A 19,958-nucleotide genomic window follows, 5' to 3' on the forward strand; every position below is an offset into this window, starting at 1 on the left:
ATCCCCCCTCTCCACGCAGCTGGTGTGCCCAAGGGAACGACGAATGCCGATACAGCTTGGCACCAACGGCGTCGCAGGAGTTGTCGGAATGACGTTGAAGTCAATGTCATACCGCCTTAGGGACTCCATCTCCGGATTTTCTGTTGGGGTTTACTCCCTTAGCCTTTCCCATGAGTGGGTATAGCCACAAGGCAGCAGAGGTTTGGAATCGGAGTTTTCCTTCTCCTAGATGAGCTACCATCCAAGGTTTACGAGTCCCATCTACCCGAAGCAACTGGTTTTAAGGCGCCAGTGGGCCGCCTTCACCCCTTCTCCTGTTAGTAGAAAACATGGTCTGCCGGTCTTCAAATCTAAGCCACTCGCGAAGGCCAGGAGCTGGATTTTAGTTGACAGAGGCAGTAAGAGACGCAGGCCGTATGGGGCATTTTGGAGGATTGGGGCGCTTGTCTCCCACTCCCACCCCGGGCAATGTCAACCTTAGACCATATATATATATATATATATATATATATATATATATATATATATATATATATATATATATATATATATATATATATATATATATATATATATATATATATATATATATATATATATATATAACAAACTTTGTATACATTTTAACGAAGCATTGTGCGGGTACCATTTGACAGTTAGAATTTTTGTTTTATCCTCAGACCAAGCTTGCTATGTCATCCATGTTTAGTATTAGAATTGAACATACTTTACTAATAGCTTTATCCTAGCTAGCGGTCACTTTCGTATCTGTGCATGATATGTTCTTTGCAATCAGGAGAAATCATGGCATTTTCATTTTGTTCTCTCATATAATCATGTGTAAATGCTCATTTAATTTTTGTTTATTTAATCGCGCCTTCAGTATTAGAACTAATTTTGCCTCCATGTTGGCTTTTAAATGTATCACAGATGGATCAAGTCCGCTAGATCAATGTAATGTAATTTAATTTCACACTTGAGTGAATTCTGTTTGTTTCTGTTATGCCATAATTATTATTTATCTTATATCACCAAAACAATCATCAGTATGTGGATATATTTATAGTTAATTCAGCTAAAAAAAATAATAGATTAATGCTAGGACAAGACTAACTTGTTGTGAATTTTAGTTATATGTATGTTACGCATTAAATATCTTTGACCCTGTTTCACGTATACGCATGCACTTTTATATCAATATTCATCTCAATGGCGAATAATACCGGACAGATTTCTAGACAGTGGTTGCTTTGTAGTTGAATGGAGGGGGAGCCTGTTGTGCAGCCTGAGTCATTGGAAATCTTACAATAAAAAGTTTGGTTAGTGGTGAATCTTGCTAGTGCATTGCAAATTTAATAATGGATGTATCTGCTATTCAATTTTTAAAAACATAGGACTAAACAACACAGACTACTATGTATAGAGTGTATTGGTAAGCATGTCATGGTTAATATAATAAAGTAAGCATGCATCTGATTACTTTTTCCACTAGCACTGAATATAAATTCAAGAAATATGTATGCACATAATGTCTTTAATCTCCGTGATTGTCTGCTGGCTGTTTCTTTACAAAACGTACAGCCGATAGTTACATGGAGAAGACTATTCTTCATTCCATGATCTAAAAAAGGTGTAAGAGATAGTCAGCACACTTGATTGTGGTTTCTGCATATATTTATAAAACTATATATTATTGAGATCAAACATTATGAGTATTGACATCGATAAGCATTTGATGTTCTCCTATATTCGTGTAACTTCTGCATTGAAATATACTTCTGAATACTTGTAACTTTTGTGGACTGTTAGATTATTGGCTACATGATTCATTGTCATGTCTTTTGTTGACATGTCAAAATGAAATGTTCATCAAACTCATTAACTTGCATGTACACTCGAATTCAACTGTTGATTCTTTGCTGTTCAGAAATTGATTTTCATGCACAAGTTTATAAGTTGTGATTTCTTGAGCTGAATACCGCTACTAAATATAGACAGTAATTTAATGCAAATGAAACATGTTGAAACCCATGTAATTTAAAATTTCAATTTAACTGTTCGATCAAGTTGTGGACTTTAAAGAATATGAATTCCCAGGGCATTACTACATGCCACTAATTCTTCGCGGCCGAAACAGAACATCTCCACTTCAGTTCCACCATTGTCTCATATATTGTACTTTTTCATGCGAACGAATCACCGGCGATTATTGCATATTTGTCAATAAAATTGTTTCATGTTGGGTTTTTTCTGTATTAAGTGTCATATTAAATATATATTCTCAATTTCGTAGAAAGGACAATTAATTCCAATCACATTCTTTCAAATAATTTCTCTATTCTTTGGTTTAATTTTGATGAAGTATTTCCTTCATTCGCCGCTGGAGTTAAGGAAGCAATTGAAATATTCACTGCACAATGGTGTCCTGGATAATTTATACGCCTTATAATTAGTATTGGTGATTTGTCCCGCTTTCAAAGTCAAATCAGATCTTTTTAACTTATAGAAAGAAGGTTTTACCATTAAGAAGAAGGCTTATCTTAATTATTTTCATATGACGACAATCAGAAAAACAACGATGACAACAACAAAAACAACAACACAATAGCACATAAAGAAAACAAATGCACTATTAATATAAATAATTTCAATACTGATAACACTGTTTGGAGACATATCGAAAATTAAAACTTACAGCATAATCCATATATATTATTATGCTGATGTTAACGTTTAGAACAATCAAGATTTGACTCTTTAAATACACTATGTTTGACAGCATTGCCACTTACATACTGTCTCTACTTCCACTAAAAATGAAATATACATTATACACTTATGTAAAGCTTTCATGCAATGGCATAGAAGAGTGCATATTTTAAAACATCTAACATATCGTAACATTTTACAATATTTGACTTCATAAATATAGTACAAAATGTTCAGAATATGTGAACATTAATTAATTGCAGTTATTAGAATACAAAATGAAAGGTAAGTCTGTATGACGTTGCGAAAGTGTGAAGTGCTTAAAACTTATTTGATATGTTTTATTGTAAGATTAACTGATGGTTTTAGATGACTTCAGTTAACCTTTTCCATAGCTAAGATTCATGTAACAATGTCGTCCTGAGATCACTGTTAAATTCTCCACATATCAAACACTTGCAAGAAAACACGTCTGACTGCCAATACATATTTTTCAAGAATGTTCGCAATGCTTTACCAGCAATAATGGAGTAAAGGCATCTTGTGTGTTCTGAGAGCTGACAAAGGTGATGATAAATGGCAATAACTCTTCTTAAAGATATCGTGACAGACGTTCATGTAGACATAAGGTCGGAACCAACATCATTCTACCATGACTTTCGTCGAAACGAGCTGTGCTTATGTACATGTGATTTCAAGAAAATATGAGTTCTGACCAATCTGGTAACATATATGAGCGATTCGATCAAAAATATACATAATCGTAACTTTGGAGGAAAAGACCAAAGAACATTGTTTCAGTTTTGAATTACTACATTTCATCAGCCTTGATCTATATCAATGTCCAGTTTTGTTGATTTTACTATCTTTACTTAATATTTACCAGACATCGTTCTGAGCGCATAGATCTTCACAAAATATGTGATATTTGTACCGTAAACGAGACAACGTGCAGCTATACTGTCTAGACATTGCTGATATCATATTAGAATCTATGTGCTACACAAATTATATTTGAGATGTTTCGTTGACTGTTCTATTTGAAATACAGATAAACTGATTTCAAATGATAAAATGGCTTACTTTCCTCCATCAAAACAATAAAAAATTCATATTTGATTTTTTCCAGAAATAATGTTTTGTAGTAAACAAGTCCAAATATAGTTGTTTTGGAGCACTAGTTAGTTACTATAGGAAGCATAAGTAAAGCATCATTTGTTTGTTTAGAGCATAACTATTTTTAAGGCATTATCTGCATCAGGTTTTAGTTCATAATGGAGTGAATTCACTTAGTACAATACCTTCGTTCATAATACTCTGAGTCATGTATACAGATTTGTTTCTCTCAACAGGTGAAAGATTTGGGATCCTTGGCTGCCATAATAGGGGTTGTTATTTTGGCATATGCCATAAGTTCCTTTGCCATCTTGTACCCTAATACAGAACTCAGCTTTGACGTTGTGATGTCCATATTACGGCGACCGTACTGGAATATTTTTGGAGAGCTTATGTTGGAAGAAATTGAAGGTATTATTTGCTGTAGCGTGATGTTTTGTATGTTCTGGTTCAATTGTACGCGTCAGTCTGTGTATGAATGTAGATATGCATGTATGCACGCACGTACGCACGTTCATACGTACGAACGTATGTATGTATGTATGTGTGTATGTATGTATGCAGGCAGGCAGGCAGGTAAGTAGGTAGGCACATATCCACTGAGAAATTTTTTCTCAAGTTTAGCAAAGGAAAATTATGGTATTCAGCATCTGTCTGTCCAGCCACATTTCAATAATGTTGTCTCTTAATCAGTTAGATAAATGTCACCAAACATATAAAGGTGCTCCTTTTAGACAAGAGGAGTCTCTACAATAGGGTCTGGGGTAAACGTAATTTAGGGATGCATCTTTGATTCACAATTGTAAAAATTCTCTCAAAATGTAAAATTTTCCCCCAAACGTTTCAATTCTTTGTGATCACAGTTGCGCAGAAACTAAGAATTGAGCGCTCTTCTTTGTGAAGAGTGCATTAGGTTTTGATTTCTTTTAAATGTAAATACCCGATTGTCATTCTCAACCAATATTTTATCCCTGTGCACTTATGAATCACGTCACCTATTTGCTGTGTGTCACCTGCTCGGTTTTGATGCTTTAATAAGAAATGTTAGGAGAGCACAGATGTTTATGTCAATAGCCAAAGCGACAATGAAGAAACAAGTTCATGTATTAGACTATGCCAGCTATTACGCGCCAAAAATATGGTTGGAAACAAATGAAGAATCACAGACTTTGCAGGTGGTTTAAGAAAGCTAGAAAAGTACATTACGTCACACTTTGAGATATACACTGCTCTAGTGACAGTGGTATTTTATCCGTGTTTGATTATTGTATTCACGCTCGCCCAACATGATTCTTCATCTAAAAGAGTAACAAAAAAAACAATAAAATAACTTTTGGGCTGTTACTTTTGAAATTACTTTACCTGATCATAATACCTTAGGGGAGCTACTACTTCCTGGCAAATCCAGCCCTTCAAAGTTCAAAGTTGAAAGTTATCTGCCCATGTCGGTGGCAGTTAGAGTGATCTCCCCTTGATTACAGGATTGAAGCTACATCCCGTGAATTATTCAGTTACTATATCTGCTTGTGCTGAGTTGCACTCTATCTACAGAGAGAGGGAGAGAAAGAGAGAGAGAGTTATTGCAAATTCCATTCACAGTTATCACTTTGTCGTCTTACTATGCTTAGGTAACCTTTGGTAAATAACTACACGAACCACGCTTGCGTTCCCTCACATTGCTATAACCATATTTATAAAAAAAAATGTATTGATAAAGCAGACAGTATGGTGATCAGCACAGGACACATATGGCAAAACATTATCAATAATTAGGATGTGTGGATCGTTGCAAGTGAATTTGGCGCATTTGTTGTTGAGTGAAATTTGCTATTATCAACTACAAATTGAATTGATGTCTTTGAGTCATACAAGCAGAAAAGTTACAATACATCGAAGCTGCGAGTAAAACATAACATTTCCGAAGATCTATTAATCTCTTAGCCACCTAATGAAATGGTAAACTAAAAAGATGTTTAAATGTTCTACTTAAAATATTAAGTGTACAAAAAAACGGAGAGTAACCATATGTAGGTCATTACACGTACATTTGATTTGTAATATACATCTCTTAATTCATTTTGGAAAGGTAAAATAAAACTTTACTGATCACTGTGCAGAATTTCTGAATATGTTATCCCGCAATAAAAGAGAATTGCTTATATTAATAGTTTTGTTATTGTGTTTCGTATAATTACATATACCTCGTGAAGATACTCTGATGGAATTATTATGTCATAATATATTTACCTATTGCTGGCAACCAGCTGCATAAATGATACAAATATATGCATAAATATCATTTGGCTATTAAATTGAAAATACAGCACTCTGACCCTTTAAGGGACACCATTTCCAAAATAATAAAAATATAATTTATCTAAAAATGTTTAAACTCATTCTGGCATCAAACTCTTGTTTAATGCTGGGATAATACAAGTCGGCATAAAAAAGAAATGAAAATCCATGTGTGAGAGCTTTCAACTGAGGCACAACTAACCATAATAATGACGTGATTTTCACGAAATCAGCCACACAGACCTGCTATTATCTGTGTGGGTGTCTTGTTTACATTAGTAGAGTCATTCTTATAAAAGAAAAAAACGCATTCATTTGCTTTTATATGGTATAAAGAGTTTTACTCTTCAATCTTCGTTCTTTCAATCAAGGTGTTGAAAATTGTTCAGACAATGAAGCGCTGTACAGAAACGGGACCATGGCTCGCTGTCCCACGAAGGCTGGGCAATATGTTGTGCCAGTGATGATGGGGATATACATGTTGATGACTAATATCTTGCTTCTCAGCCTGCTGATTGCTATATTCAGGTATGATAAATTAGATGTTCACATAAGCACAGCAGATTTGTTAAGAACTAACAGATTATAAGCCGAACGATGATTTTAACAGGTTATTATGGTAATCAAACTACTTTTCGTTCAGAAAAAAAAAAATCCTTGTTTCTTCCTTGTTGCTTAATTTCATCATCTTCTTCTTCTTGTTATAGTTTCGGAGTTTAAAATTTGTTTTGACTTAAAGTCAAAGTTAACCATTCTAGTCATCTTATTGTGTCATAAGTTTGTATATAAGGTTCTGATAATCAAAATTATTCATTCCAATTTTAATATAAGTCTTTGTGAAATCATGCTTAGATGTCTTAAGAGAAAATATGAGAGAATTATTAACGTGCAATGCAAAATGATGAGTTGCTTGAGCTTGATAAGTAATTCGATATTTCGGAAGAAGCATCTTAAACGAAATTTTGAAATAAAATGTTTTTTGATAAAAGTGCTTTTAGGTTTCGTTTGTCAGTCTGTCTCTGGTTTTGATAGGAAATTAATCGAATTACAGCTAAAACATCAGATGGAAGTGAAATTATCAACCTTCAGCTTAGGAAAGAAAGATGGCATTTCAAATTTAGAAAGAGGCAAAGGAGAGATAGATACAAAAGAAGAGAGATAGAAAGAAGACAGAAACATAATTGCAAAATCAAAAATAAGGATGAGAAATACAATTGCAGAGACAGAGGAAAGGGAGAAGTAGACAAAAACGAGGAACGCCATCTTTCAGCACAAGATAGGCTATACATGGCGGCCAGTATGGCTGGTGGAGGAAGAACCCTGGAAAACCCCGGGAAGAACCCCCGACCCACGAGAAGCTACTGGCAGGCTTTCTCGCGTACTCACATTAGCCGATATAGAAGAGAAGCATATTAAAAGAGAGAAGAGTGGCAGATGCACGGAGAGAAAGAGAGAGAGAGAGAGAGAGAGAGAGAGAGAGAGAGAGAGAGAGAGAGAGAGAGAGAGAGAGAGAGAGAAGAAATGGAAATGCAATGGAAATGAAAAGAATATGAACTGACAAATGGAAAACACTTTGCATACAATTCAAGTTTTGTTATTAACACTAAATCTGTACCCCGTTTAAAGAAAAGAAGTAGATACATCCTCATTTAATTGGCCAAGACAATATTACTACAATGTGTATTTATTTGCAAAACTCATGAAGCCCACATTTCATTGTCGGTACAACAATGTGTTGATTATGATGTAGTTAAGGAATTATTTTGAAGGGCTATGAGTTGGTACATGAGGCATATCGACAAAGGGTTAGGAATTGTAGAAAAGAAATTAGACAAACCCATTTCGAATTTGCTGTGGAGAAAGAAAAAATATGTGATAGGTAGTGCTCGTCCAAGAATGTATATCAAGATTACAATAACCTACAACAGATCGCAGAGCTTAAGAATTATTTCCATACTGATGTCAAGACCTATCTTAATGTACAAACGTTCGAAACATAAGAAAGTACTGTTCGTATTAGTATGATTATTGCTTGACTCACAAAGATTAATTTGTCAGTACTTCTTCCTCTCAGCAGTCGTTTGGTACAAAAACGTATGTCAGTCTTATATGCATTTGACGACTCCATTGTCTTAAGCTATAAAACAGTAAAGTCAAATCCAGCGAGTTTTATAAAATACAGCAAACAATTAATTTCCCTAATAACCAAGTGAAAATTTAACAGGAACCTACAGTACCGTAAAATAACATCCCAAATAATCTTAAATATTTTATTACAAGTTCCGAAGTGTAGAATGTTCCGAAAAAATTCCAGTCTCAAATATTGTGATGTTCCTATAGTGCTAAATGTGACAATATACCGATAGATCTTTTGTTGCACAATACCATAATCAAGAATGTTTTTAAATCGATTCATAAAATCCCAAATTAATGTCGTTGTCCGAAATGTCAGTGACCCAGTTAGAGATCCTATTTAATAATTTAAGCAATAATTCCTCTGAAATTATATCTAAACACAACTCTAAGTGATTCTGCTATTAAAAAAGAATGAATAATTTCGATGATAAAAACAACATGCAAAAGCGTGAGACACAAGATCATTACCAGGATGCTGTTCATTTTCGATTCAAACTTGTAAACAGGTTCACTTTAGAACTTTCTAAGGTCAAAAGGCCATGTAAACATATTTATAAATATTATCTAAAACTACAGCCCATACTCATTTAAGAAACTTAGCTATAAATAGGATGTTTACAAAGGTCCATTAGCTTACATTGCAACCTAAACTCATGGATAAAAGTTATAAACATATACCAGTACGTCCAAATCTCAAAGGGACATAACCTATATGAATCAAACATCTGATAAGACTGATCAGACTGGACAGAAATCGTTATCTCTTCCTTTGTGCACGTATTTTAAGGATAAAGCGCGCGTTATTTACCATTGTACCTGTTAGAAAAAAAGACACAGAAAAAGAGAGATATTGCAAATGCTCTAAATGTCATAACGATACAAATGCTCTATTTTCAATGAGGTCAAGGTCACTGTCTTATATTGAAAGCAACACATTTGATTGGTCAATCAAGCCTCAGTCTGATTTTATTAAGGAGAATTATGAGCCATTCCTGTAGAAAGGTTCTAGAACACTTATTTGTGATCCTGCTAAGACCATCACTATCAAAACAATAAGAAACAGTCTTTTTTATCAGGTACTCTGCCTTTGTCTGAGAAGTCTACTTCTATTGAATGTGTACTGTTTTAGGGAGAAAAGTTCGACCTTTGTAATGCTTTTCGCTAATGTGTCGGTGCTAGAAATAGTTTTAGGACCTGTAATTGTTTGAACAGTGAGTTCTTTATATATCAAAATTATTAATTTATTACTAGGCAATGACCTTACCTGAAATAAGGTTGTGGTATACCCACTTGTATCTGACACGCCTTGTTTGGATGAAAAAGTTGATCTTGTTTAAGATTTAAATCATTCATTCATACCATGCTTGTGCAGTTACCAGAGCTATTGCATAAAGAGATCTTGGGAATGATGTTGATAATGGAATTAGCTGCTACATTTATTGGTCAGATTTTGAATGAAGACACGTTTGCTAATGGTTTTGATTAGTCAAGAAAGTCGATGTCTTTTTAACTACTCGTCTCTTGATTCAAATCAGAGTGACAAAAAACAGTCACTCATTATCGAACTAGAGCAATATTTGGAGATCTGTATGTTTCAGGGGGCTATTAGCGAAACTCAACTCACACAAGTCTCAGTTTGTTTGCTTTTTTGTACAAATTGCAGTGTTTATGAGAAAATGGAGACACCTTAGCTACCCACTAGTGGTCCGTGTTCATTGAGCTACCACATTGTCATTCCGATGTGATATATATAGGTCATTCTTAGCTTAACCCAGGGAACTACTTACCTGGTTATTTAGGATCGAATAAGACATACCACGATATCTTGAATCATCTAATTTGGTCGAAATCTGAAAGTGATGTTTCTAGATACTGTAGATCTTGTCAAATCGTACGAAAACTCAATCAAAATATATCCAAGGCTAATCTGCAATTTATTACGGCATTTGCTGATCCATTTAGCAGCATAATGACAGATTATGTCGGTCCTTTATCTACGATGAAGTGAGGTAGCCATATCTTGCTGACCATAACGTGTCCGTCAACAAGATTCCTTTGAGAAATATTAAAACGGAACCATAGTTAAAGCGTTGATAAATTTTGTTTTACACTATTTGGCCCCGCCAAATTTGTTCATTCTGATGAAGGGTCAAATTTTTATATCTGAGTTTTCCAACAAGTTACGCATGAAAAAGACATCCAACAGTTTGAATCTTCTGCCTATAACCCTGAAAGATTTCATCAGTCTTTATATTTGACACCGGAAAGGATTTGCTACAGCTTGCTGATAGGGAATCAGTTAAAGAATCAATCAGTTTGAATCCTTTCGAATACATTGTTTGATATACTATATGAGAGCCATTCAAATTAATAAAAGAGAAACCTCGTTCAAATGAAGACTCCAATAAAAAGGAAAGGAGCCTTCAGCCTGGTGATAGAATTCTGGCTCTCTTGTCCATACTTGAAAATTCTTTTCAGTATATAATTTATGGTTCTTCTACAACTGAAAAGAAGTAAGTGACTTAGATTATATCATTAACAACGTGGTCATATAAATATGTTAAAGAAATAATTTGGTAGATATAGCCCTCTTAATTATTCGATCAATTTAAACAATCTGAACTTTAAACTTTTACATCTACAGGCACAAGAAAAATAATCTAAAACATGAATACTAGTTTCCAGATTTTCTAACTCGAATAATTCAAGTCTAACATTATGTTAAAATTGTAGATTCTACACCTGTGAAACAGCATCCATACATATTGAAGCCTGCTCAATATTTGCCTTAGGACAAAGTAAATAATAATAGTTTTCCTATGCGTACTGGCTGTCAAAGAGTCAACGGTGTCACCAATGCCAAGAATCAATGAAAGTATTGAAAAAATTGAAAATGCAAAATATATCAGCAAGTTTGACGTTTTAAAGGATTCTGGTAAATTCCACCCACAGACATAGACATAGCAAACGAAATGTCGGTATTTGCGACTACAGATGAAGTATATAAAGTAATGCCATTTGGTATGAACAATTTGACGTGTGTATTCCAGCATTTAATGAACTTGATAACATCTTGCCTGAACAATTTTGATGCATATGTCGATCACATCATTATTTAAATCTGACAGTTGGAAAGAACATTAGAAAACCATTCGGAAATTCCTTGATCGTCTCAGTGATGCACATTTGAAAATTAATTTTGATAAAAGTGAGTGTTTCAGTGATTGTTTTACATTTTAGGACATGATGTGGGACATTGGGACATTGTCAAGCTGAACCTGTAAAAGTTATGATCAATGCTATCTCTAAATTCTCATGGAAAGTCAATAAAGAGCAACTGATGTTATTTTGGGATTCGGCTGGATATTTTCGTACATTTAGCTGAAATGTATGATGAATCCATGCTAAATGTGTTGCGTAAGAAAGAAAATGTCAGGTGGCGTTCTGACAAATTAAAGACCATACCCTAAGAATACACCAGTTTCAAGGCTCCACACTTAAAAGTTTTAAAATTTTAGATTATATAATTGTGATACATCAAGACTTAGAATATCAGCTCATTCAAGAGTGGGATTAAGTATATCAGCTCATTCAATAGTGGGATTACTTTCAGGACTTGTCAGAAAATTGTTAGGATTATTTAGGATTTAATTTATAATACCCTAAACTCCTATTAAAGTTTCATTAATTAGAGAATTAAATTATTTTTTCATTTTATATAGCTTGAAGTTTTGTTATTTTATATTGCTTAGTTTAAGACCATACAGTCTTAACAATATATGATGCCTGTAATATATATAGAACACTGGTGAAAGAATACACCATTGCCACGTAGTTACATTGAAATGTGCGAAACTTCCTTGAGAAAGAATTTTCCATATTTCAAAAGTCCTAGTTTGTGCTCAAAACCAGACCCCATTTCGGCTGTATCTGTTATTCAGGTGAGACCGGGTTACGTGAACAGTAAAGTAATATGCAGATTCATAAATCAAATTAGATAATGCTGTATACAAATTACTTGCAGTCTTAGCTTTATCGAATGAATTTTCGAGACCACAGGGAATAGGGTTGCCACATGCGATATGTTTTTGAAAGGGAGATGAGAGTTTCATTGCTTTGGAAGAACTCAAACATTTATGAATGCAACCAAATAGTACCAGGAAGCTGTTAGGCATTTCTTAAAGATCAAAGGTATTGAAAATTTATGTTTACTCAAAATGTAACTCTTTGCTAAAATTGTTTCTCAGGTTTGAATAGAAATCGCAAAAATATATAATATGGTTTTAATTTAAAATATATAATATGGTTTTGATGATAGTACTGGTGGTGTTAATGACTATTACAGTGCATAATATATTGTGAAATATATGCAGTATTAGCATCATATAATTGTATATTTTGTATTCGGATGTACTTTTGTAATATTCCTGCCTAGATTTCCACAGTATTGCTTCCAAAACAGACATGTAAATAAATAAATCTTTTGGGAATAAAACTTAGGAAATTGGAGAGACTACTGATAAGTTCTTTTTATAACTTGATCAAATTTAGAATATATGTTTATATGAACAGATTACCGCATGAATATAATAATATGCTAGATTCATGCATGTTAATGGGATGAACTTAAATGCAATTGGCTAATCAGTTTCATACAACTCGATTTATTTCTCTGATATAGTTTTAACCTGACTTAGCAAACATGCTTCAATAATAATAATAATAATGTGGGATCAGTGCAGTTTTGATCGACGTGTATGCATTTAATGCGACGATTTTGCATTGGCCGAACATGTGGACACTTATTTTATCCAATAAGTTCCTGATCAGCTGTTTATAAACGTAAATTACGACGATATATAATAATTTCCTAAGCAAGATACGTGCATATTAATGATACATTCTTCCTAATGATTTTTACACAAAATCTCATGTTTGGCCAAACTGTAATCAAACTTAGTAAAATGGCATATATCGTGAATTGTTTTGATGATGATTTTATGATACGAGCAATTAAAACGTTTGTTCGATTCGGTTTTGATTAAGCTTGCAAAATAACTCGATCAAGATCTCTGTTGAGTATCATTTATGAGTGAAATCTATACATATTAATGACGTGACATTTGCTTGCAAGTAAATTTCATTTCATGTTGCGATATAGTCTGTTGAACTGTCTTATATTATCAAGATGATGGAAAAGTTTAAAAGATTGACGCATATTAAGCAGGTGATCTTATATTTAATTCGCTGGCGTGTTAGACTGTACGTCTATTTAAAGATCATTAGTTAAACGTGTGTAATTGTTAATGCTGATAATTGTTCATTTCTTCCAACAGGCATAAGCAACCCTACTAAATGAAGTTAAATGCAATGAATCTGTACATTATGACAGTGAGCCATCGACTAATTTCCTACATCTGAAAGAACATGAATAGATTATAAACTGAGAGTCAGTTTTTTCAGCAATTTTGAATTACTAATTATGTTGTTTTGCAGTTACTCAATTGAGAAGGTACATAGAAACGCAGACTTGTATTGCAGCCTTCATCGATACAACCTGATTGGTGAATACTACACTAAACCATGGTTGGCACAGCCCCTTGTTTTAATGATCTACGTAATGCAGCTTCTCTACGTTATATGGGGAACATGTTGCAGACGCTGTATTAGAAGCGATAGCGCTCCAAGTGAGACAGGAGATGCTTTCAGTAAGCTTATGTTTCATTTTATCATTCCTTAAAATATACTATTAAGGGAAATAGGTGAATTTCCCATACATACATACATACATACATACATACATACATACATACATACATACATACATACATACATACATACATACATACATACATATATACATACATACATACATACTGATAAGTATATCTATATGTTTTTGTTACTCCTGGTATGTGATTTTATATAATATTTATAATTCTTATTCATGGCTGTAATGTGTACAAAATATCTTTAGTAGTTAAATTTGGCGTACGTGCCTTGAATACTTTACGAGTACACTATTGCACAGGATCTATAAATAGATGTTTACGTACGTGTTGACAATTATTGTTATAAAAATCTTATTAATAAGACTTAAATGGCGCATGCGGCGTATATTCTCAGTGACTGAGATGTTTCGAGAATAATTATGTATCTTCCCATTGGTTGCACGAGGTCACGTGAATATGCCAAAATAATATGATTTATATAAGAAGACAATAATCAGTCAGATTCATTCCATTTTTTTGGAGTCATCCACACTTGTTAAAAAAGACCACTCTTATTATTTCTTGTGTCCATGAATAATAAGCATCTACATACGAAGACATATTGCAGTTCATAAATACTCAGAGATCCGTATTATAACAAATCTTTGTAAGCATCCAACTTAACTAAATTAAATTCTGTATTTTAACTAAGTTCACGTTATAAATAGTTAGCTCCTTCTTTATATGTTTTTTCTGAAATACAATTGGGTAATCCATCAAAAGAAGAAATGTTAATAATTTTATAAATTTATTTGAGACTATATACTTTAATTATCTTTATAAGGTTGTCTTGCGTGTTAATAATTTTACGCTAGCGCATCCACTTTGACTTAAGTTGATACATATGTACATATGAGTGTGTATAAATGGTTGTGAATATTAGCGTACTACACATGAAAGTTATTATTTTTGAACAGTATATCAGTGCGTCATCCAAAATACTGCACATGTGCCTATACATGCTTTTTCGTTATGATTATCCATATATTAAATGTCAGTTTGCATTTACATTTTTAGTAAGTTGATGACACACTGGAAAACCGCACTTACAACTGCATATCGGCTTTAAATGGTCTGATCGTCAGATCAAATCACTGAAAGCTAGATCTGATCTTTACAAGGATTTGGCAACGTCGAATGAATTTTTACTATCATTATGGTCTTCCAGAACTGAATTAGCTTCTTTATGGAAGTCACCGAATGTGATTCCACTTTGCGTTGGATTCATGCTAATATTGCAGGTTGTTGCAATGTTGCCTAGAATGAGTTTCACTTTCAAGTCAGAACTAAAACATGTGAAGTTTTTTGTCATCATCTCCATGGATAATGATATTTTTTCCAGATTTTGAACTTAAATCTTTATAGCAACTTTAGATAAAGACATGATATGTAAACTTGTAAACTACATTAAAACAGAACATTTTACAAGCAACCTATGTAATAAGATAACCGGGTGGGTCCGATTTACAACAGAACACTTTTGATGGTGACACAAATTCAATGTTTAATAACGAACGACTTGAATGAGCAATTAATTATGATTAATATGTGCGTGTATGTGATCCAAATATTGGATCAATTAACATAAAACGCACGGACTTAATAATGAAAATACAAATAAATGACATTACACAGTACAAGAACAAGGGTGAACGATTCACTGATTTCACAACGAAAACATTGATGTGTCTGCTCAAATGGTAAAACAAATGTATTTTACTCATATAGTAAAATATTTTTACTCAAATAGTGAGATTATGTAAACAAAAGGGACAGATACACAAATTATCTTCACAGTCCCAAAAAGACACTGGGTTTTACAAACCCCAAAAATTAGCCCACGGCTAAAAGATTACATGTATGGAGTTACACAATCCGTCACCAGCACACTCGGCTACCAGTCACACTGGCCAATCAAGCCGTTAGTATTTCAGGTTGATCAATCAAGCAGTCAGTGCCCACCAATCTCAGTCATCAACGCCCGATCACCTGCTACTCGACCAGCAACACTGTCTATTCAGCTCTACGGCTGCTATGGTTCAGCTTCACAGCTGCTATGGTCGACTTCTATGGTTAGCTCTGCAGCTGGTACCACGTCGACTCCGATCACTCCGATAACTCGGATCGCTCCGGTCACTCGGGCCATCTGAAAATACATCGAACACCGTGTACTATGCATGACACGGGCATATACGATAAAACATAATGACGTTATATACGGTAAGTTATACAGATTACATTATCGGCACAATCACAAAACAACAAACAGGTTCGGAAGTAAACCTATCCGTGCCTGACAAGAATCCTACGGTGCTAAACGTTTCTTGAAAATGCAGTTTTAGATTGCTAATATAAATCCCTTGCTAAGTCACAAACTAGAATAGAAAGTAGTTGCATTATACTACATAAACCGAAGCTACATAGCAAACATACAAAAGTAAACGTGGTAGTACAATAGTCATAACTTATACGCAAGAAATTAATAATTCACATACCTCTACAGCTGAAGATGTGCAAGTCCTTAAAGTAGACCGCTTACTGACAATACGTTCCGTAATGTGAAGAGTTAATCTTACGGTGAGGCATTTATACACAGAAGAAGTCGCGATACATTGTCTGTGCGCTGGAAGCAGTCGGTTTTTCCGATTATAAGCACTTCGTACGTGCGGCATAGGATGAACCGAACTCACAATTTCGAAATATTGTACAATATACATAAATCACCCTCGGGTATCGTTGTACACAAAAAACGAAACCCGAGCGCATGTATTAAATAAATAAAAGGATTTGTACAATTCCATGACAACCTAACATGTACATGGACCAGGCGATTCTTTAGAAAGATGCATATAACAAATAATAAGGTTATGAAGTGTCTTCTTGAATAAGAAATTGTCCATATTTAGGTTTTTAGTAGGAGTGAAGATACGGGGATTACAGCATATATGATCATTTTGCATACGCCACTATTCTTGAAACGAAATGTGTGAACGTTTAAGGTCATATAAACCTATTATACGGTAGTTTTTACATGTCACTATTTTCAGTGACGATTTCATGTTAAATATACTTACATCAGTTATTTCCTACATCGTTTTGAAACACTAATCTTGAGTGAACAGTTAATATCATATCATTTTCAATCAATTATTTGCCAATTTGTGAATTTAGAAACAAATGACATTAAAAGGGATGCATTGTCAGAAGAAGAAACAATTCATTGTATGAATGTTTAAAAAGGATTACCAGAAACATATTTTATAGATCATCCTTATTTTATATCAGTGTTAATATGTATGCTGAAAGGAAAATGCTTTGACATGCAGATAAAATATAGAAAGGGTTAAAATATAAACCTTATGATAAATAACAGCTTTCTCGTATGTTTGACTGATAAGTAATCAAATGAAAGCAAATTTCAGTCAGATCAAATCGTTCACTATTGCTTCCACACCAGCTGATTAAGGCCTTTAAAAACAATTCAACCATAAAAAAGTACACATGAATCAAACTTAACTGTGACTTTGGATTTCTAATGGAAGTTTAATGCACTTATTTTCGGTTATGCTAAATAGTAAGACATGAAGATTAGATAAGTGACCATAAGACCCTTTCTTCTACTTTCATTTTCAATTCAACAGTTCTACATCAATATTAAAGAACATCTTGTGAAGCTATAATACTGATTTCCTCATTTACGATGTGGTGACAATTGAAGCTTATGGGAGTATGGTGACAAATCTTCTTTTCAAAATACTTAATGCCAAGCACATTAAAATTGACTGATCTGAATGTGATTGGCTCTTTACGTCGTGGTGTCCCCTTTCTTTTTATTACGATAATTCATTTTAATTATAGTACTGTAACCTTGGGTCACAATTTCTACATTTGACCGATTTTAAAATTCTAGACATTCATTTAAAAACAAATACATGGATGACATTCATATGTTACTCAACTTACTTGTTTTACACCCTAAATTATCTTAAACCAATTACACGTATACTCATACAATTTGGCATCATGATATATTGCACTGAGTCTCTTTCAGATATATAAGAACAAGGTCATCATGCAAATTTGAAGCTTGAGTGACCTGCGTATTTCATCTGATTATTGATTACGCCTATATCACCATAATCCCATTTTTTAAAATAACGTATTCTGACATTGAAATATTGGGACATAAGGTCACATATTAGCTGAATAATAAAACGAAGCTTGTTCTTTTTGCACAACTGATTTATTACCTCTCAAACCCTGCAAAACCATGGTTTTGACAAAGGGCGAATCCCTCATGGTACATTTTTTTTCTTCTCGTTTTCTTATTTTTCCTATCCGTGCATTTCTGATGTAGCTGGTTGTAGTCAATTTCATGAATCAGTTATGACGAGCTGATGGAAAAGGACAATTCGAACTATGCCACACTGCAAGAATCTTAGAGGAATGGAAAATAACAAACGAATACTTTTTCGCTTCAACCAACCCTCTCTGCGTGTCAACGGCCGTTTGGGACACACGGCCAATACATTTTGATGCCTCATCGAATGTTGGATGAAAAGGCACGCTGGAACTGATTAACAGTATAGCAATGGCAAGACAAAGGTAGGCGCCCGCAGGGTCAAGCCAAAGCAGCCACGGACAGACCATCTCCTTATCGACAGCTTGTTTTCGTCTGCAAAGCAGCTGACTCCAAATCGCTGTTTTCCTAATACTAGCCGCCACCAGCTAATCCGTAGCATGTAGCCTAGACAACTTCTGCCGTCCTCGGAACGGCCCTAAATAGGAGCACGCACCAGGTGAGCCATACTTCCTTCATCGCTTTTGGGCAAAGTCACGTTTTCTGCACTAGCAGTCCGGTGAATCTTCATTTTAAGAGGCCGCATAGTTTTTCGTCTAGTCAAAAAAAGTACAAATTCACCTTTAGAAAGGATTGAATCCGCAAGTACCCTCAAGAACATATAGGCAACATAAGTCAGCTTGCTGTTGTCGATGATTATTATGCCTTAGGCATCGAACTGCATACAACCCAGGCAGCTTTATGAACCAACAAATGAGACATATAGTCCAGAGCGATCGTAAGTGGGGAAGCTGCTGGTGTATCTTGCAAACTCACACCTGCGATCCATGGGCATATGGTCAGGCACTGATAGTCGCTGCCGTGCCATTTACAAAGTTTACGGCTTGATCATCTTTTGCAGAGGGACCGACGTTTCTTTTTATCAGCCTGGAGGTTATCCTCGCTGTCAGCAACATTTTGAAGAAAAGAGTTATGTGGGTTCTCTTTGAAGATAAGTCTAAGCAATCTTGGAACAATTTTGCAATGCAACCAATCAAATTTATTTACATTGTCTGTGCTATTACGATGGTGCTCTGCGGTTTCCTATTTTGCATATGCTTCGATTTTTAAAGAAAAAGATTTTGCCAATATTTACTCATTTGTTATACTGGCTATTTAGGAGAGACCATTCGTATCTTAATTATTGTTAAAATAGCATTCAGTTTCCTTTATGTGTGATATGATTGATGGGTGTATTTGGGTAAAAGAACATACAGCGTTATCTTCAACAAACTTTAGACATTTCCTATATTTTATAATTCATTTATTGCATTTTTGCCTTTTCAGTTGCTGGTATAGTCTGCAAAAAGGTCGTTTACTCTATTTTAATAACTGCTAACGATAGTGTACTTTTGACTAATTCAGGCTGAATTGTTAGCACTCTGGAGCATTCATTTGGGTTAAATGCGTAATTAAATCATATACAATTTTAACAAATACAATATCCAATATAATTCAGCCACAGTACATGAACGTGACATAAAGGAATGCCAACATTGTCTCCATCGGGCATGTTGCAATCGCAAATAAATTCACCTTACAACTGTCACTCTCTCAGAAGTTCATAAAAATTTGTAGGGCGCCCTTTATCT

At 34.3% G+C, this 19,958-nt stretch overlaps 1 protein-coding gene across 1 annotated transcript in view; it reads left to right on the forward strand.

Moving 5' to 3' along the window:
* Positions 1–19,958, forward strand: part of LOC149791556 (transient receptor potential cation channel subfamily M member 2-like) — a 154,349-nt gene that overhangs the window by 113,451 nt on the left and 20,940 nt on the right. The window contains exons 17-19 of the mRNA XM_089969447.1: positions 4,062–4,236; positions 6,492–6,648; positions 13,753–13,964. Of these exons, the coding sequence (XP_089825573.1) occupies positions 4,062–4,236; positions 6,492–6,648; positions 13,753–13,964 (544 nt within the window). The remainder of the gene's footprint in view (positions 1–4,061; positions 4,237–6,491; positions 6,649–13,752; positions 13,965–19,958) is intronic.

Source organism: Sinohyriopsis cumingii, chromosome 9 (genome assembly GCF_028554795.1).
Source record: "Sinohyriopsis cumingii isolate HCF-2022 chromosome 9, ASM2855479v2, whole genome shotgun sequence".
NCBI classification, from domain to species: Eukaryota; Metazoa; Mollusca; class Bivalvia; order Unionida; family Unionidae; genus Sinohyriopsis; species Sinohyriopsis cumingii.